Source organism: Phyllostomus discolor, chromosome 2 (genome assembly GCF_004126475.2).
Source record: "Phyllostomus discolor isolate MPI-MPIP mPhyDis1 chromosome 2, mPhyDis1.pri.v3, whole genome shotgun sequence".
NCBI lineage: Eukaryota > Metazoa > Chordata > Mammalia > Chiroptera > Phyllostomidae > Phyllostomus > Phyllostomus discolor.
In genome coordinates, this window is record NC_040904.2 from 80,184,189 (window position 1) to 80,205,886 (window position 21,698).

The following is a 21,698-nucleotide window of genomic DNA, read 5'->3' on the forward strand; positions in this document are numbered from 1 at the left end:
ACATTTTCTCATTTTGTGCTAGTTCTTTACTTGAGTAGGCTGCAGGGAGTAGGTATCAGAAAAGAAATTTTCAACTCATTAAAATAGAACACTCTGTGTTAGAGTAATGGCCTTTCATTATTCATTACTTGGTGCTAAGATGTGCCTCCTAGTTCTTTAGTTTGCTGTGTAGTCAACCCAATGAGTTCTTTTCTATTAATTGAAAAGTTAGACCAGGGCTTCCTCAGTGCAGGTGACTTCACACTGTTAGCTTTTTACTGTTTTCTGACTATTCCCCAGCCCCCCAACTGCCATTATCTTTTTGTATTTCAACAGTGATTCAGAATGTCACTCACAGGGCTTCCACAAAATCCCCAGATAAGTCTCCCATTGGAGGAACAATACTGGGTGAGTTGTCTTAAACTCTATACTTAAGATTAAGAAAATGAGGCTATTTTTTTAAATAATAGGGCCTCTATGGAATTATGCACTGTAAGTAGGTCTATTGAATTGTTGGTTCATTTCATTTCAACATTTAGGATCCTGGCTGTGTTTACTTTGGGCCAGGAGCCAAGAGCTGCCACCTCTATCACAGTGTGTTAGAAAAACAACTCTGGCTCGTGCCTTGTGGGAATGAGAGCACCTCAGGATTGTTGCAATTATGAGGGAATTTTGGTCATATTGAACTTCTCTTTTAAAAATTATTATTAATAATGGCATCCTTTGTTCACCACACATCCTAAGCATCCATTTTATAATTTTTTGCATGCATGGGTTAAAAGCCAGAGGATACTGGTAGTTCAGTTCTGAATAGCTATACTTCATAGTTACTAGTATCTGGCACTCTGACCTTTATTTTATGTCATGATGCATTCTCTTCCTCTCATCTTTACTCTCTTTTCTCGCAGTCCACCTTGTTATTCCTGGCCTTAATGACACAACTGTAAAACTTCCTACATCCATAATGTTTGAGATTTCAGATGCAATCAAGACACAATTAGGTAAGGAGCAAAGTTCTACGATTGAACTTTTTGGTGACTGTTTCTGGTGCTGATATTCTTAGAATATCCTAGGAATCTAGAAAATGAGCTGTTTGGGATCTCAAAGTAAAAGTAAGGGACAGGCACATGCATTGTTGATGGGAATGTAAAGTGGTAAAGCTGCAATGGAAACAGCATGATCACTCCTCAAAAAATTAAAAATAGAATTACCATAGGGTCCAACAATTCCACTTCTGGGTATGTAACCAAAAGAATTGGAAAAAAGCTCTCAGAGTTACTTGTACACCCATGTTTGTATTACCATTGTTCACAGTAGCTAAAACGTGGAAGCAACTCAAGGGTCTGACGGACGAATGGATAAGCAACATGTGGTTTATACACACAATGGAATATTATTCAGCTTTTAAAAGGGAGGAAATCCTGACATATGCTACAATGTTGATGAACCTTGAGGATATCATACTAAGCAAAATAAGCCAACTACAAAAAGACCAATACTGTCTGCATGATGGTTGCAAAGGACTGGAGGGAGGAGAGGAGTGGGGAGTTAGTGTTAATGGCACTGATTTTCAGTTTTATTAGATGGTAAGAGTTCTGGAGATGGATAGTGGTGATGTTCATACAACATTATGAATATATTTGATACTACAGAGCTTTACATTTTAAAATGGTTAGGACCATAAACTTTATGTTATGTATATTTTACCATAATTAAAAATTGGAAAAAAAATTAGGGAAGATTTTTTTCCCAAAGAAGTTGGAAAATTTCTTTTCCAGAGAAGTTCAAGTATTAAAGTTATTAAATCACATTCTATAGGAAAATAGTTATTTTCTATAAAAAATAAATGAATTTACACTTACAAGAGAAGGATGAACATTGATCAAATTAGTGAAAATACACACAATTATATAGATTTTCAAATAGGGTAATTGTTATAAGTTACACTTAGTACAATTAAGGGACCATGAGATACTTTCACTAAGGACTGATATAAAGGTCAGGACTGTTAGCATTATCATTGACTTGAGATTGCTACAGCTTCCTACTTCTAGAAAGAACCCAATATGATTTCAGTGTTTAACAAACACAAAATTCAATAATCTGAAGGGAAAAAAACAGCCATACCTTTTGAAAGGAGCCCAGGGAATAATTGCAGTGGTCACTGGGCTAAGTTAGTTACTAAACTTGAGTGGCAAATTAATTCTCTCTGTAGCAGAGGACTTCAAACTCCATCAAGCATCAGACACCCTGGAGGGTTTGTGAACACACAGGCTGCTGGGCCCACCCCAGGCTTCCTGATTCAGTAGGCCTGGGGTGGGGACTGAGGATTTGCTTTTCTTTTCTTTTTTTTAAGATTTTATTTATTTATTTTTAGAGAGGGAAGGGGGGGAGATAGAGAGAGAGAGAGACATCAATGTGCAGTTGCTGGGGGTTCTGGCCTGCAACCCAGGAATGTACCCTGGCTGGGAATCGAACCTGGGACACTTTGGTTCCCAGCCCACGCTCAATCCACTGAGCTACGCCAGCCAGGGCAAGGATTTGCTTTTCATACTAGTCGGTGATATGGATACCGCTAGTCTGGTTTGAGAACCACCCCTCTAAAGTTTCTGGAGACTGTCTTGGGCTATTGATAAATATGGAAGGAGATGGTGTGATGTGATAGAAATTGAGCAAGACTTAAAAATGCAGAATATTTTCCCTAAAGTCAATGCTAACTAAGAACTATAGCATTTACCTAATTGAATTGGTAGCATTCAGTCAACAGATACTTCCTAAGCACTCCTCTGTGCCAGAGAGCAAGTTGCTGGGGACTATTGTGGTGAGTTACACAGACACAGGACCTGCCCATACTGGGACCTCAGATTTACTTTCCCTTGTTGGACACCTGACCTCTTTGCTTCTTTGATTCATCTTGTTTTAAAAGATGAGAACTCTTAAATTTTCTTAACTGTTAATTTTGAGAACCTCCTGCAAGGAGGAAGAAAGCCTTAAATAGGCAGAAGGACACTAAATAAGTGGACTATTAGACTTACAATTTTAGAAAAATCTTTAAAGCTTATGCATCACCATTTTCTTCTTTTTTTTTTTTTAAAGATTTTATTTATTTATCTCCAGGGAGGGGAGGGACACACACACACACACACACACATCAATGTGCGGTTGCTGGGGGTTATGGCCTGCAACCCAGGCACGTACCCTGGCTGGGAATCTAACCTGGGACACTTTGGTTCCCAGCCCGCACTCAATCCACTGAGCTATGCCAGCCAGGGCTACCATTTTCTTGAGTTGTGAAAATAGTTGCCAATAAATCTTTGTGATTTTGTGCAATCCTTACATTTTCATTGTAAAATATTCATAGCTGTTAGTCCTAGGGTGAGTTACCTCCAAGAACGTAGATAAGTGACTCAAGGCTTCTGATCCTTAATGTGTACATCAGGCTTGATCAACAAGCTGTGAACTATAAAACCCTGCGACTCCACTCTATACCATCCATGTACTGTGCTAAAAGCCAGGAAGCCTCCAAATGAAATGTCTTCATGAACTTGTATTTGGCACCAGAGCTCAGGACTTTTGTACTCACCAGGTCTCTGTCTGGAGCCTGCATATTGCCTTGTCCTGCACCTAGGAAGCACTTATTCAGGAAGAGGGGGAAAAACAGCAAATCTCTGATTGGTTTGATCCCTAGTCTGCCTGTCAAAACTACAAAACCCGGGATTTGCAAAGGAGACTGAAAATAGCGGGTTTTTTTCCCAGACCAATGCTGTCAGTTTTGAATTAGAAGATGTTTTATTCCTTAGTCCTTAGTTTTGAGTGATATTCCCAATTCCCCCCTGCTTTTTTATAGATTAAACAGTGGAATTTTATATTTAATTTTATTTTTCTGATATAGTTCACTAAATCTTTAGGATTGGGATGTTAATAGAAAAAATGCAATGCAAATACTTAAATATCTTTTTTAACTTGTATTTCTGGGAAAACACCTGTTAAATTTAACACCGATGAGTTTCTGACACATTGAAGATATTGATAGCCAGTATGTTTGAAAATGTCCCATGAGGCCATCAAATGTACCATCTTAACAGGCTGTGTTTAAAAATCATATTTTAAATTTACTGTATTTTTAATGTGATCATAATTCTTTATACTAACAAGGGAGAAATAAACTTTTCTAGATTTATTTATCACCACAGTTTAGAAAAGCCCCATTTTTAATAGGCTAAATCCTAAAAATAATATCCTCATTCCAGTGGGGCCCATCATGGGACATCAAGGAATTATTAGCCTTTGTTCTAAGAACACATGGTGTGAATAATGAGAGAAATAAACAAGAAAGCCAGTATTACACCCACATCTCCCAGGGACATACAAAGTGTTTGCCAAAGCCAAGACTTAGCTTGCCAAAAAGTAAAGGAAACAACAGTGTTGAAAAAAGGTACAGAAGAATCAGACAGGAAGAGGAATTTCCTGGGTCGTAGGTCATGCTGATTGCACTTTGCTCCACTGTTGCCGAGGCTGCGCTTATACAGAGCTAGCGCAGGTTAAGGCGTGGGGTTGATGGAAGCATAAAGAGCCCTCATGTAAACATTTCTCCATCTACCAGTTTCTCTGATATGGAGTACAATACTTGAAAATACAATATGACTTTGTAAGAAATTAGTGATGTGTAAAGAATACAAATTCTCTCTTGGGAAGGCAGTTTACCTCTTTCTCCTTTTTCAGCTTAATTTTAAATTAAGGTGATTACCAGCTAAGGGCATGTTTAGACTCTAAGAAGCTAAAGCCAAGTGATTTAGAGCATTGCATAGAAGTCTAGGATCTGAGTTAAAAATAAATTATTAAGTAAGTAAGTAAATAGTCCTGGTCAGCCAGGCAACCACCAAGAACATAGGATATTATTACTCAGGAAGGGGAGGATTAGCAAATGTGTCCTAAAGGATTAGAGGACACTAAAAAAGAAGAGACCATTAAAGAAACCTTATAACCTTACATTTGGGAAAAAATAAACAAACAAAAAACATCCGCTTTCCTATGGTACATGCTGAAAACAACAGAACTGAGCTTGCTCATAAAAATGTGTAACATAAATGTTTTTTTCCTTTTTTAACAATCACAGTGGTTCTAGTAAAAACTATAACTACAAAAAAGCAGGAAAAAAGATTGATCAAATTTAGAAGTTTTAAAAATAGAATTTTTAATGAAATTATATTGGATCTGTGTTAAAAATAAATTACAAAAATTAGTTAGTTATTCCAGAAATAGAGCCCCTTATCTCCATGCCCTGCTAAGTTAACTTGAAAAAAGGTATTAAACATTTCTGTTGTGCAGACATGCTGTACAACTTCAGGTGCACATGCACCCAAAACACACTTGGCTGTTAGATATGGCAAGTATGTGGCACATGGGGCACCTATTTGCAGCATTTTAAATCACTCCTGAAAATAATTAGCTCTAGGTAGAAATCTATTGAACACTTTTCTAATGCACAGTAAATATTGATTGGCTTCTATTAACATTGTGAAAGGGATGGCCTTGTCCGTCACAGGTAAATAAATGTTTTATGCCCTTTTCAACTGAAAAAGAAAAAATGGTCTTTACAACAGAGATATGAACCACAAAAGATTTCAATATCTGCATCTTCAAAGGGCTTTAAGGGCACAAGTTAGATCAACAGCTCTCAAAGGCAGCAACTTTGTCTCCCAGGGGGTACTTGGCAATGGAGTGTCCAAATGGAGACACTTTCGGTTGCCACAACTATGGACATGCTCCTGGAATCCAGTGGGTAAAGGCCAGAGGTGCTACTAACCATCCTGCAACCAAGGAAAGTCCCGGCAACAAAAAATTATGCAGCCCAAAATGTCAATAGTGCCAAAGTTGAGAAACCCAAGAAGTTTCTGCACAGCCTTAGGTCTCTAAAAAATTCCTCTGATTATAATCAGTTCAAGGTGACATGATCAGGGTATCACAAAGATGAATTCATCCTTTCGTGCCACTAGACCATTTCAAAGTATTACAAGTAGGTCATTGATTTTGGGTGTAAAATAGCTGAATCAAGTTAATCCTTGTATTTTTTAAATGGGGAATATCTTAATCACTGGGAATCTCTGGTGTAGAAATGTACTCCCTTTGAAAAAGAATACCTACATTTTAAAAGGAATTTCCTGAGAGTTGTCTGAAGTGGGGAAAAATGGGGAAAATTTGATTTTATTCTTTACACTGAATCCACACAGTAACCAAAACAAAGGTCTTTGTTAACATGTGGCTCAAATAAATTACTGTTTGCCACAAATATTGTTAAATAATTCAGTTTCCCATGTGTGTTATTTGTGCTTTTCTAAAACTTCAGTATCATAACCTATTACATGTTTCACTATGCATAGTAATGGAAATTCTCTATTCATTGATTTTATTTAAATTAGGAGTACTTGAATATAAAATTCCAGTGAGTATTTGCAATACAACACAGGCCTTCCAGAAACTACTATGAATCAGAATGACTTGAGAGTTATCCAAGTATTGGGTTGTGATTTTTTTTCTTCATTCCAATGTCAACTTAGATGTTAGAGAATTACTGAGTGTTAACAGGAAGGAACTCTGAAGACTATCATCTATTCATGCTAATCCCTTGTAGAAATGCACAATAAATTTTTGACTGCCTAGTGGGAAGGGATAAGAGCAGAATAGATTTCTGGAAATAGTCTGCTATTTGACTATGTTTTGAATGAATTGTATTTGGACACTGTGTTATAGGAAATGAGGCAAATTGCTTGTTCTCTGACTTTTTTTTTTAGCTAAGAATGAAACCTTGGCATTACCAGCTGAATCTAAAACACCAAAGGTAGAAAAAATCCCAGCACAACCCATAACAGGTAATGAGATCTTTGTGTCATTAACTTTGAGAGAATAAGTAATATTTTTTTCAAATGACAAATGATGGATAAGCCTGTACATTTTTTTCAGTGAAGAACCAGTAGGAAATTGATTTTGCTCATAAACCCAAAACAATAGGCTATTCTAAGTTCTTAATATAATGTTTGGAAAAAACAACAGGTGCAGAATAAACTGTCAAATCATGTAACTGCTATGTAATATGGAAACTGTATTGTTCACTCTGAGTGAAAGTTGTTACCTCAATATTCTGATTTTTTTTCATTTATTTTTGGAAAGAGGGGAAGGGAGGGAGAAAGAGAAGGAGAAAAACATGAATGTGCCAGAGAAACATCAATCGATTGCCTCTCATATGCCCCCAGCTGGGGACCTGGCCTGCAACCCAGGCATGTGCCCTGCCTGGGAATCGAACTGGTGGCCTTTTGGTTTGCAGGCCAGTGCTCAATCCACTGAGCCATGCCAGCCAGAGCTGAAATATTTTTACACTAAAAAGTAATACCTGGTTATGGTACTTTCCTTTTATATAGAGACATGAGACCATTTTTTATTTCTTCACTTTCTCAAGTGGTCAGTTGAGTGGAATGCCAATCCCTTCACAAATCCATAATTTAAGATATATATTATTTAGCAACAATATCTTCAGAAGATTAACAATCCTAATACAGACAATATATAATAGTTTATTACAAATACTTTAAAAAATAAATGTGGGATGCATTTTCCCCAGTTCATCAGCCATTACTAACAAACATTCAGCATTTCTTCCATGAAAGAAGCACCCAAGCCCAGCCCACTGGGAACTCATTATTCTCTGAACTACAGGGTCTTTGCCAGAGTGACACCACCTTGTCTAGGACTCGGCAAAGCAAACATCTGGCAAAAATTTCCCCAAATCCACATTTATCAAAGTAACTGCAATCTAAAGTGATTTTTTAATCCCTAAAATTGCTATTAATTGAAATATTAGTGATACTTACTTTGTATTAAACTCTGGAAGTCATAACTATTCCAGAGAAAATAAAGATTGGTGGAAAATAAAATAACTTGATTTCCAGAAACCAGTGCAGGTAGGGATATTTCTGACTAAGCAAGAAGTATGTGGTTCTGCCTAAAGGAGGGAGATGGACCTTCCATCCTTCACCTTCATGGGAGTTGGGGCAGAGGTAAAAGCTATTCAAGATGCTGAAATAATGTATTTGAATAAAATTCCTAGGTAGTTTTGTAATTTCAGTATAATTGTTCAACACCAGTAAAAACATGGGCAGGACCCAGTGGATGAGTCCAACTTCTTTTCTGCCCCAAAGATTCTACCCGATTATACTCCTTCTCTTGGCACAGTGTCTCATGGGAGAGTCTACAGATTTTTTAGTTCTCTGCCAAATTGACCTCAGAATTTTCCACTTCAGAAACACTTAGTCAAACACCATAACTTGTTATTCAGTGTTACTGTGTTATCACAAGTCCTTAAAAAATAGTTTTTAAGAAATGAAATACAGGATCACTGAGATCTGGAACAAATGGTGAGCTAGACAACTCCAGAATTTCTTGAGGGGTAAGGACTTGTGATAACACAGTAACACTGAATAACAAGTTATGGTGTTTGACTAAGTGTTTATGAAGTAAAGGACAGAAAACTGTACTTGAAAAACTATTAAAATAAAATTTTAAAAAAGACACAATATAACATGAAAAAAATTATTTAGCTGAGGTTGTCTTTGCCTTTGATATAGCACTTGGAACAACCTTGTGGCTGAGCTTTTAAATTCTTATTTCAATGCAGTTGCAACCTTTGCATATTGACTGCAGTTTGAAAGAGAGAAATAATGTAATAGCTCTAAATAAATCTGGATCATTATTTTATTTCCTCATCAGTTCATTTATTTAATAAACATTTAGCATGTACTGGCTTGCTATATCTCAGACATCATGCTAAGCCCTAAAGATAGAGAAAGAAAAGGCAGATAAATAAAAAATTATGAGTAATCTGCTAAGTGCTTTCACACAGATCAATTCAGTGTGCTTTTTGTAACACATGGGAAATGGACCAGACCCAGAAAGGAGAGCCTGGGATCAATGTCAGATCAGGAACCTGGAGCAAGCCAGGGAGTCCTTAACAGACAGAACTTGAGAAGTAATGCACTAGGTGTCAGTTATTAATTCTCAAGGGCAATAAGTGTCTTATGGTCTTTGGTTGTTTCGTAATTTTATCTTAATTTGTAAAGTTGTCTTTTTTTTACCTTCCAGTGTCTCCTGAATCAATTCCAAGAACCACTAAACCCACTGTACCTAGTGCCTTAGACATTTCAGAAACAACACTGGGTAATTCTAAGAAGTTTTTTTCTAAAACAAACAAAACCCTCCCAACACTCACAAAAAAGTAATCCAGTACCTTACCTTTCTCCTCTTCTCTCCCCTCCTTACCAGGAGTAGTTAATCTTTCTATTTCTTGGACCAGTTTCATTAAAGAGTTAACAACATGCCTTGATCCTGGTGAATGACATTTAGGCAGCTCTGGTGGCTAGATGCTAAGTGCACACCCTTTCACCAGTCTCTTGGGTTGTACAGAAAAGCAGAATGCCAACCTTTTAACCCAGAAAGCCTGGAGAGGTGGCGGAAACCTGGAAGTCTTGACTATGTCTGTGCTTTCTGCTTTGATTGGCCTTTCCAAGTCTTGTGTGTACTAAATATGAGGAGAACCCCCAAAAGTGTCATGCTTTCTAATAAGAATTTTACGTCATGTATGTTAGTTGCTTCTTGGCCTAAGAGATTCTTACTTGCTTCGTTCTCTTCTGAAGAAAAGGAGCAGCATGTATTTTGTTCTGTACTTGTGATGTTGACCGTCCGTGCCACACCAAGGCCCTTTGAAAGTGTACCTTCAAATTTGAACAGCTATGTAAAATTTTTCCAGGCAAAGCCAGCTATTTCCATGAAAGGCATCAGCTGCCCAGTGCACGCTCTGTTTCGAGCATGTATCACATGATTGTAGTTAAGCCACTATGTCCAATCCCGATTCGTACAGTTGCTAACTGAACTCTTCTTTATTGTAGTTCTCAGCGAAAAGACCCCGGAAAGATTCCAAAGTATTCTAATACCTAGGTTTGAATTACCACTGAGCACTCTAGGTAAAAATTATTAAACACTACTACTTATTATTACTTTGGAAATTCTATGCACATTTGAAAGAAGTCCTTAGGCTGATTTATTCAAATTTATCTTCTCACAAGAAAGAAGAGACACTTGGCTTTAAACCATAAGCTCCCCAACACCAAGTTTTTAAATGTTGTAAAAATCTTTGTTCTGCAATTTAGGTCTTAAAGAGTTTCTCTCTATAACAAATCCTTCCATTGTTTTTCTTTTTGGTGGTCATATTTTGATGTTATATTTGATTCTTTTAATTCAAAATTATCATGTCACTATATAAATTGTTTTCTATATTTTCTCTAAATATCTTTTATTCAATTCTTTTCACAGAGAAAATATATTTATAATTTGTGAAGACTCTTTCTTAGAATTCTTCAAATTTCTTTCTGAGCACAATATCAATAAAGTTGTTGCTTGGGATAAGCTTAAATATAAAGCCATGTAGTCACCAAAACTCTATTTTTAATAGCTAGTAGATGGACATTTTTTTTCAGTTCAGATGTGTTTGGTGCTTAATATGAATCTAAATGAAGTATATCTAAGAGCACACATGCACATAGCTGAAGAAATTAAAAAACTAATAAAAATGAAAAGTAGTACTCAAAATTTTCAATTATAGTGGTTTGATTATTTTTTTTAAAAGCTTTATTATATCATCCAGTATTGAAACACGGGATTAAGAAATATAAACAGTCTCTTACTTTACATGAGTAATTTGCCTCTTTGTGATTGTTTTAGCAAAATCTTTTCTCTGTTACTTGTACCTCAAGTCATAACATTTCTTATGTGTTTCTTTACAGCTCCGAAAAGACTTCCAGAATTTCCTCAGGCAAAAACACCCTTCCTTTTTGAGAAACCTGGGGGAAGCTGGGGTAATAACAGCACCTGAAATCTGGTGTTAAGATGTGGGTGGTGACTACTTAATTCTGGAGAACACATTTACTGGGTCCCATCTCTGCAAATTTCAAAGAACTGATAAATTCCATTAACTTGGCTGAACAAGTGGTTGATTTGGTTTAAAAAACAAACAAACCCTATTTGATTGGATTTTTTATAAATTCAGTAACAATCATTAGTCTGTTAATTCTACATAGCACATTAAGTTAGCTTTTTGTCCTCAAAAATGTTGAGAATATGAAACCAAGCTTTGGTCTCTCTCTAGTCACTGATCATTCTCGGGATGAGTATATATTGATTTCTTCTTGATAGATAATGGCTTTTGATTGGATCAGTATGTGCTTTTTATTGCAGGATTCTGGTAGTCAGCCACAACAGCAACCTATTTCTGTTTCTTTGTCCTCCCCACAAAATCTTCAGCAAATTCCCTTTCTTTTCGCTGTAGCTTCAAGTGAAAAGCCATGGACTGTACCTATAACTAAAACATCTGAAGATTCCAAAGTTCTACCGCCTCAAACTGGTAATTACATTCTTTTTTTAAAAAATAGATTGGAACAACAGTGTTAAATAACTTTTTGTTTTTATTTTTATAGGTCCCTTAGTTGATTATGAATATACTTTGTAGTAAATGGTAAAGCTATAAATCATTCCTGATACTTAAATGAGTCTTATTTTTTTCCCTCAGTACAAAAGTAAAACATTTTTGCATTTGTTTTAAAGATCTGTTTTTTAACACCTGGATATCTAATTAGAACTTTGGCTAGGAGAAAAACTACGCATTCGCTCAATGATTTTCTAGAGAGCTGAGAGCAGTAACAAAAATAAGCATCCTCACGGGTCTGATTTAACAGATAAATTTGTTTCCCTTGCAGATAGATAATTTGCTTCTTTTTCAGCAATGAATTGTTTTAGTGGCAATTATTGCTATTTATTGAGCACCTTTTATGTGCCAAATGTGGTACCAGATACCTGGAAGTGAGCTGTATGACCTGGGGCCCAGGGAACAATGATAGGACATTGCATCAAGATCCAACTTTTCAAAAGGCTTCCAAGCCCCTATGTATTGTATCCTCAAGTCGACTGAACCTGCCGATGGCAATCAGCAAATCTACCTGAGTGGGGCAGGGTAGGTGACTCCCACTGCCCCTCAGACCATACCTTATGTTCGTCAACAATGAATATTTAGGAGCCTACCATGTGCAAGATAGTATTGTTAAATCCTAAAATCTATCAGTGAATATATTGTGATGTAGAGGGAAGATCACAAGTCTTGGCATTAATACTGGACTTTATTTCCAATTCCGGCTTTCCAACTAGTCATATTTTTTAGCTATCTTCTCTACTTTTCTGGGTCTTAGTTTGCTCTTTTTGTAAATTGTGACAAGTGGCTTTTTTACCCTGAGAATTCTTGTGTTCCACCACTAAAACTGATAAAGGGAGGTAGCTCTCCTTTTTTAAAATAGATTTTTCTCAATTAAAAATTTTCCTACATATCTTTTCTTTGATATCTAGCAGTCAACTAAAGACAATTGACATTCATCATATGAGGATTATAAGAAAACCTCAGAAACCACTTAGTGTGATTACTTCCATGATTTTTGTTTTACTTGTTTGTATTTAAATGTTTTGTGTACCTTTTAGTTGTCATTTTTTTGAGCACATATAGTATATAATGTAGTTAGCAGTTCAGCTAATAAAGTTATATAACTGATATTTTGTGAATTCTTCCGTAAGAAGCCCAACTGAGGGCCAGTTTGGGAAAGGATGAGAATGACCCTTCAGACACATAGATCTTAGTCAAATTATCTTTTCTCTAATATGTGTAATGGTATCAGATACCAGCAAAAGATACAAGGATGTATCAACTAAAGTAAGCATGTCTATTATGCTAATCTCTCCTAGTTTTTCTCAAGTGGGAGAACTCTTGCAATTTATCTGTACTTGTCAGCCAGTCCAGAGAAGCCTCAGACTGGGTCTTTCTAGACCACAGTTCCCCTAGTCACTGACCCAGAAATTTTAGTGAGGTTATTTAACGTGAGTATGGAAATACATTTAGCAGTCCAATTCACCGGAGTCCAAGATCCAGGTCCTGAGCAGGGTTCATACTGAGCCTCTCGCTCCATCAGCATCACGCAGACACAGCCGCAGTGTGACTGCAGCTAGTCTGAGGGCAGTGTGATGGTTTATCTGCTGCACTGCAACAGGTCCGGCCTGCCTCCCACGTCCATGAGCATCACTTCTCCCAAAACAAACCTGTGGGGCTACTGGACCAGATGACCTTTTAGGTCCCTTTTATCTCTTTGCTTTTGGGTTGTAACATAGGAGACACAGGGTCCCCAAGGTTTCCCTTGAGCAGGCTCTAGCTTTTGGTGCCTATGATTATTCAAGGGCAAACTAACCAAAGCCTCAAGGAAACCATATGGAGTTTCAATGCCTAGGGTGTGAATTCTATACGAAGCCTGAATTGAAGTAAACATCGGGAGTGACAAGAATATGTTGGGAAGTGAAGGTGGTAGAGTTACAAAGAGACAAAGATAGATGAGATTAGAAATCCCATTACAGGCAGAGTTCTTTTTACCTTTAATTTCATAAAAGGAATTTAAAAGATTGTTCTTTTTTTGGAATATAAGTAGTGGATAATGTAGCAGGAAGCAGTTTTATTATTCATCTGCCAGAGAACTTCCAACTGTCGACTGCCAGCCTTGTGGACAAGTGTGGGGTTGTCGTGGGCTGTAACAGCCCAGCAGGTGATGACTGCAGGCATGAGCATAGCCTGGGAGCTTCCCAGCCCACCCTTGCTGCCTTTCACTTGCTACCTCCCCTACTTGGTATGCCCCTTGGCCAGCAGCACTGGCGTCACTGGGGAGTTAGTTAAAAAGGCAGAACCTGGGACTGTGCTCTCCAGATCTGTTGAGTCAGGATCTGCTTTTCAACAAGATCTCCGGATGATTTGTATGAACGTTAAAGTTTGAGAAGCACTACCTTATCATTGTAGTCTGTAATATTTCACATGGTGCATATAGAATCATCAAATGCGGTTAATTGCAGGACAAGAGGACTCAAATCAATATAAGATTGGTTTCTCCAAGTGGTGTTTGTTATCTCTTGTTTTTGCTAATGCCCGTAATGCTTATACATCTGACTCTTGTATATAAGAATTCTGTGGCACCTTCCTAACATGCTAAATTTCAAATTAAAATTTATCATGTATATTATTTATTATATATATATTATTTGTGATTTAAAGAGTTGATATAGTCTTGCCATTCTTTCATTGATTTTAGCCTTTCTTATTTCTTGTGATCAATTTTGTGTGAATTTATACATGTACTAAGTATTTCCTATTTAGGTCAGTGTATATGATTATTTATTTTATTTTCCAATTACATACATGGTTTTCGAATGTGATTGTTTTGAAAATGAAGAAGAGAAAGAGGCAGAGATAGTATTTGAATCCTGGCCCATAAAACCATTGATCCATGTTTAGTTGTTATATCCTTTGAAGAAATGGTATAATTTAGCTGGTATGAATGGCATTATTATAGCAAAATTAGCATATTTTGTTTTCTCTGTTGGGATACAGTGCATCTATATTTACTATATCAATTCCTTCCAATCAAAGACCAGCAGGAACACACCTGTATTTGAACAAAGTTAGGTTTATTTACTCACTGTAACAATAGAAAACACATATCGTGAGAAACTGTGGGAACTTTCAGTAAGACGGTGTTGGAAAGGACTTACTGTGGGACTTGGCCTTATGTTATAGGTGATTCTGGGGAGGGTGCAAGGAAGTAAAACTTTGCTCTCGATGGGATATTGTCCGAGAGTGGAATAATTTTGTGATTGAATAGCTTTATCATTCTTAACGAGAAGACAAGAAGAACAGAGTGAAGCTCAAGTTGTGATTGGAAAAGAAGCAGCAGTTAGTTACATTAGCCATGCAGTGGGGACAGTAGTTTTTGTGTTCACTTGTTTGTGTGTACACGATTACAGAGTGCTCTTGTTTTTGTCTCGATCCATCTTAGTCACCAAGTGGTCTTGCTGAAATTAGTGTTCTTTCAAATTGTTGATGTTCTGCAGGAAAACACCAAGTTGAGCTGTGGGGGCCAAACCAGCAGTGGATGCCAGGGTCTGCTTTTCTCTTTATCAACCATTAAACGTGATTTATCAATACCATTTGTAAAACCCATTTTACTTTGGCATTTACTACATTTGGTTTCCACATTTACTTCAGATTCTGTATCAGATCGTCAGAGCACATGCTCTCCAAAGGATTTCTGTATTACTTTTGGATGTAAAAACATATGTGGAAATTCTAATTTGTGTGCTGAACGTTGAAATCCCTGGGTCATTTCAATAGTTTAGGACAAGACTAGGACAGGGTATTTGGAATTTGGAATATTCCAGGAAATCTTAGTAGTATACTCATTAACTATATTCTTCCCCACTTTCAGCCTATTTTTCCTAATCTTTCACTAGTGCTGCATTTTGCGATCTCATTATTTGAATTGTATTTTGTATTAAACTTTCTCTAAATTACATTTAAGTAGGATTGATTGATTATGATTCTCTCAGCAAATCCAGTTCTCCTTAAGGTACAGAAAGGAAATTACAAAGATCTGCTCTATAATTACATGCCAGAGTGCCAACTTATTTATAAAGTCTATATTTTTAAAAAGTTGGCCACATTTCGGGAATTCTTTAGTGCTTGTAACAATCATTCAGAACAGTCACTCTCTCCAATGTTAAGTAGAACTGGTCTTATATTCTATTGGAAGGTGGCCAGCTGACTATGATTTCCGTGTTGTCACAGAGTGAGTTCCAGAAAAGCTCTCCAGCCCCACCCCCACCCTGAAGAACTGTGCACTGCATAAATATGCATGTATTTGTTGATCACTCTTCACTGGAATAGTATAATTTTGCATATACATAGCAGTTTTCTATTAATAGGTTCAGAGTTGCATTTATACCATCATATACCATTGATCCTTCTGAAGTCTCCAGAGGCAAAGAGAGTTATCATTCTATTTTATCTTAAGAAGATATGAGACACTTGCCTTTGAATAGGCAGAGAAGCAAAAACTAGATGATCATTCATTTCTTTTTGAATCTCTCCTACAAACTGCTCCATGTTACAAGTGAAATAATGTCATATAGCTTCCTTTGAAATTTTCACAGAATAGTGCAACAGAGTAAATCAAATGCTTTAATTAGAGCCAGGTGTCTTCTAGATTTTTAAGAAAGAGCAAGTGGACCATAAGAAAGGGTGGCCAGTCTCTGAAGTTTATTCTCATTGTGAATGTGGTCACTGATCTGTGAGCTATAGGATGAGACAGAGCTGACTTAACAACAAGCTCAACCATTTACTATTTATGTGGCTGTAGACAAGTGACTTAACCTCTTAGGTCCCCAGTTTTCCCATCTATAAAATGGAAATAATATATATTTTTATTGGGTTGTTATGTTTTAGAAACAATGTGTAAGTTACTTAATCTAATTCACAGTACATAAGGGGTGCCCTCTCTTAATACAGTGGGCTCTGGCATTGAATGCATCTTCTTCCCACCATCCTAAACTTCCTGAAATAGTATAGATGCTTAACAATAATAATAATAATAATAAATTATTTAATTAATAAAAAGGAAGAGAGAAGAAAAAGACTCTTAAGCTTGTATACATATGAGCATACCAAATGATTTTTGGATCTGAATTTCACTTGTATAAAAATTTTTAAGGGAATGTGCTGCATTATTTGAAGAAGCTTTGCACCCCCGTGGGAATGGCAATATCCTATTAACCCCACTCTGCCATGCTGTTCAGTTCAAGTGGCAGCCTATAGCATTCTGTAAACTGGGCTCAGGCCCTGCCTCGGCTCAGGCAGTCAAATGATGCCATGACCAACTTTGTATTTTCTGTGGACATCAGAGTTGGGAGATGCAGCTTCAATGCTTTGTGTTTCTCATTCCCCAGATGGGGTTTACACATGATTCTTATGCTCTTGTATGCTTTTAGGTGGCAGATGGAAATCAACTTTCTTTTTTTTTTTATTTTAATCATTGTTCAAGTACAGTTTTCTCCCCCCTACTCCCATTCCAGCCCACCCACCCAACCCTCCCCCCTTCCCCCCATTAGGAAATCAACTTTCTGTTTCTGACTTGATAATGTCATCAGTTAAGCCTCCTTAATTCACTTGATCATCCTCTTAAAAAAGCATCATTTAGTACCAGGAGGAATTTAAAGCCCAAATAAAATAGAGGAAATCATTTATTTCTTTATATAATCCAGGATGACTAAATGTGTTTAGTTTCACCTTTGGAAAATTCTCCTGCCTGTTCTTTCTACAGGGTGTCCAGACAAACTGTTTTTTTCCCACCCATTGTTCTATGACTTACTATTACTAAGACAACTAGTCCTTCTGGCAAACTTATTTCCCCGTAGACAATCAATGGTTATCTTTAGACTTCCCTTGACAGTCAGAACTGAGGATGGTAGCCCTCAGTCTTTTCATTAGATTCCATTAAAAGGAGCCACCTTTAAGAACCTTTATTACTAATTATTTTCAGTGTTTAACTCTTTCAGTACTTTGTAGAACTTAGGTAAATTGCTGTACATACTCTTATGAATTATTTAAAGACTTGGAAGCTGAACTGATCAGTGTGCCTAAAGAGTCCTACACTGGCCGGAAAGTCCTAGCCCAGGAGGTTTGCTCAGGGAGGGTGAGAAGAGGTTGAACTCCACATTTGACCTTATTGCCCGCCCATGAGGTGTTGATTAGCATGGGTCTGGCCCACCCAACTGGATTAAGCCCCAGAGAAGAGAAAAAGTAGGAATGGGTGGTGCTCTGAGAGCAGGAAAATAGAATTTGAGTTTAGCAGATGGTTTACAGATTTACTGTAGCCTCTTAGAGATATATAACCTCAGCCTTTGATTTCACTTAATGAGCATTTTTTTTGGCAGAAAATATTACCACAAACTTCAGGGTTAACCTGAAAGGTATTTTATTTTCCCATGAACTGAAGAAAGCATTATGTATTTATGTAAATGGCACTGAGAACTCTGTGTGTGGTGTTTATAAATGCTTTTCTTATCAGCTATTTATTGATGGTAACATTGTATTTTCCCATTGCCTCTTCATGTATGTTTTTAAGTTCTATTTTCATGACAGGTGATGGATACATAAGCATATGGCATGTAATGGTGGAGTACAGACAGATTTTTACCCACATGTATGTGTATCATAGAATAATTAAAGGCCTGTTCATTTATTCTCATTTATCTTTACTAAGAGCATAAACTACACACTGTCAAACTTAATGTTATTCGTTCATTGTAGTGGGCATCTTGTAGATTGATTCTATTTAGTCTCTGCTGTGCACCAGGCTTTGGGGTGAATAAACAGAGTACATAATGAGCATGGCGTCACAATTTCTGTCCTAATGAGGGTCTTTCCTCTAAGAATATATGTTTAAACATGGCAGTCTTTCACATAGTTGTTAATATTCATGGCATTCGAATACAACAAATTGATAAATTCTTGATCATTGGAAATACTTGTCTGTGTGCCATCATAGGTTTCCAGAGCAAGATCAAAGCATTTTTATTATGGAATTTGCATCTAATCAGTTTTTTTAAAGTAAAAATAAAATGTACAAACAACAAAACACAATTTAGCAATGTGGTTTTAGGAAGTTATGAACAAATGAGAAAATAGTAGTATGGCCCATTTCATATATTTTTATCTGAAAAATATAAAAGTAAAATTTAGTTATGCCTGTGTCATTACTGTGCTTTAAAAAAAACTAGAACTATTAATGAAACTATTGCTTTTTATCACCTTGCAATGGAGCTACCTGTTTAACTCACATTAGCTTTCTCCTCTAAGTTTTGGTCTCACTGATGTTCTGTGAGTGAAAGGTGAGGGACAGCGCTCCATGTCAAATAGCTGGAGCATTTCATCCACTAAGTACACATGGTGACAAGATATTTGCCTCTAAACAATAATGCATGATAGCACATAAAGTGTCTGAAAAACAGAAGGGTTCATCCTGAATTCTTAGCTATTTGTCAACTTTATAGCCTTCTAAAAGCCAGAGGTGCCTAACCATTTTGTACATTTTACTCTGGTAGGAATACATACACAAGAGTTTTGTAAAGAAGTCAATAGCTGTTGATTTTTAGAGAGCTTCATTTCAACACTGTCCTCTCCTCTGACATCTCTTACTTCAGAGTCAAAAAAAACCTTGTTTAACCCCTGAACGAAATGAGGCGGCAGTGCTGATCAAGGCTGCCTAAACCCTGTAAAACTCCCACCAAGTGGCGTTTGTGTACTTTTAGCACTCTTGTTCTTCATTGCTCAACTGTATGAACTCCAGAAATAGAAATATCAAGGACCAAGCCTGCTGGCAAATGTGTTATTTTAATCTTAAGTATGTTTGAGAAAATGTTTGGAAGCAGTAATCCAGACATGAGCTGCAATTGCTTGAGAATGGTGGAACAAGGGTTTCTTTCCTTACTAGAGTACCTTCTGAGAGTAACCTAAGGAGGATGGCAGCCAGGCTTGGAGAGTCTAGACTAGAGCAGCAAATTGCAGATATGGAAAAGAAATAGAAGAAGAGTGAATAAATATCAACTTTTGGAACAAAAAATGCAGAAATAAGAAAGGTGGTCCAGTGTAACTATAGATAAGAAGGAAAATGTGGGATTTAGGATAAACTAAAGACAGTTGTGGCCATTTTCAAAAATAATAATATAAATAAGTCAAGCTATTAATTCATAATTTCTTTCCTAGTATGAGAGAGTAAAATAAAAGTCAGTTAGTTTTCTTAATTTATCTAGTAGTAGACAAAGCTGACTTTGATGGTTCTATGAAATTGGCTTAAAACAATATTAAGATCAGCAATTGCCAGCATTTCTGCCCTTTAAAAGGTTAATCTTTCTCCTCTGACCCTTTAAAATTGTAGCTAGGCTAAAGAAATCTTTACATTACACTGCAATGGATTTACTCTCAGGATGCTTGCACATTTTAACTCAGTTTTCTGTTTTTTGAAGATTTTGCAAAGCAGTAAGCTCACCTTTACAAGCTGAAATGTATTTTCTGCCTTTGAAGTGTGTAATACAATATACACTGTCCTATTTGCCTCTCAGAGTGTGTCACAGGCTGGTAGTTCTTACAGCTTCACCTAGCAGTGCTTCAAATCATTACTCTGCCATTGAATCACAAGTAGCCCCAATGAGTAAATTTTTCCAGGGGCTCCCTCTACCTTTCTAGTTTATTTTGCACAGCCATTTTGAATGGGCAAGGAAAGTAACATCTACCTCACAACATTCCAGCTTCTGTACACCTGTCAAAATATTGATAGCCTTTGGTACAATAGAGAGAACATTTCTATATTGATGCTGTTTTTGCTTGCAGATTCAATATTTATGTGAACATGAAAATTATCCTTATTTTAAAACCAAAACCTTTTTTTAAAGGTCACCCTGCTTTCTTTATTTCATGTAGAATATGAACGTTATCTTTAAGTGCACCTAGATTGTGGAGAAACATAGAAAGAAGGCTGCCATCAGGTAAAGTGGCAGAAGGAATAATGCGAGAGGAAGAGAACTGGTCTTAGCTTTGCCATTCCTGGACCTGAGAATGCAATGGAAATATGCTGAGCTGGACAAACCCAGTGTGTGACCACTGGCAAATGTCTTCACCATTGTGAATCTCAAAAGCATTGTCTAGGAAATGGAGATAATGCCCCTTGATCTGTAAAGTGGGGATAGCGTCTATCTCACCCATTTCTCAGGAATGTTAAGAGGGTTAAATAAGCTGATATATGAGACAGTGCTCTACAAACTGAAGTGATGTCCAAATGTTAGGATAGCGTGATGGTAACTCTCACTAAGTAGAAAGACTAAGCAGTAGACTTCGTGCAGCCTCATTGTAATTGCTGTTTCCTTCTTTGGAAATCTCTCCCATTTGACTTCATTTATGTTTATATTCTTGGAAGCTCTTTGCTTTAGAGCTGGCACCACTTTATTGTAAATATATAGCACTGTGCTCACATCCTCCTGGAGGCCAGCATCAGGGCTTGCTATATAAAGATGTTTAGTTCAGGGCAAGAGGAACTAGAGGCAAATCTTAGTGATTGCTTACACTTTAGTGACAAGCCTAGCATTAAAAATATGTCATATAATTTTTTTCAGTCAAAATTAACATCTCTTTTACCTTTTCTTTTAAAGCGGCTTATGATGTTTACTCAAGCCCTACAACATCAGATGAGCCTGAAATATCAGAGTCCCACACAGGTATACCCAACCTCTGAATTCTTGCCTTAGATTCCAGGTGTTCTGACAATCATGTACCTGGTTCTCTCTTTCATTTCTACTGAATGAAAAAGTGTGCTTTCCAGAGCCTTGCAGGAAAAAAAAGCAATCGTGTCATGAAAGTGAATTTTACCCTCTCCTCCCATTGAGTGACCATGTGTTCACATCCTTTAGTAAATGCACTCTGCTCAAGTGGGAGATGCAGACAGGTGGTTGCCCTTGAGGCAAAGTAAGGAGATGGCCTATTGCTCTATTGCTCAGAATCATTCTAAAAAGGTTTTGGAGTCCTGCAGAGTTTTCTCTGGAGCAGTGGTTCTCCTGTTGGGGGTGATTTTGCTCTCTCCCACCCCCAGGGGCATTTGGAAATGTCTAGAGACTTTTTTTTGTCCTAGCTGGAGGAGGTGCTATTGACACATCTAGGGAGTGGCCAGGGATGCTGTTGAACCCCCATAATACAAAAGATAGGCCCCTACAACAAA

At 37.1% G+C, this 21,698-nt stretch overlaps 1 protein-coding gene across 2 annotated transcripts in view; it reads left to right on the top strand.

Moving 5' to 3' along the window:
- The window catches only part of LOC114490991 (ABI family member 3 binding protein), a 247,096-nt gene that overhangs the window by 114,057 nt on the left and 111,341 nt on the right, over positions 1 to 21,698 (top strand). Inside the window, exons 8-15 of one of the 2 annotated variants that reach the window (XM_036017995.1) lie at positions 316 to 387; positions 888 to 980; positions 6,771 to 6,848; positions 9,112 to 9,186; positions 9,915 to 9,989; positions 10,809 to 10,880; positions 11,351 to 11,425; positions 21,136 to 21,201. In XM_036017995.1, the coding sequence (XP_035873888.1) occupies positions 316 to 387; positions 888 to 980; positions 6,771 to 6,848; positions 9,112 to 9,186; positions 9,915 to 9,989; positions 10,809 to 10,880; positions 11,351 to 11,425; positions 21,136 to 21,201 (606 nt within the window). The remainder of the gene's footprint in view (positions 1 to 315; positions 388 to 887; positions 981 to 6,770; positions 6,849 to 9,111; positions 9,187 to 9,914; positions 9,990 to 10,808; positions 10,881 to 11,350; positions 11,426 to 21,135; positions 21,202 to 21,698) is intronic. The other variant, XM_036017996.1, reaches the window with a different exon arrangement.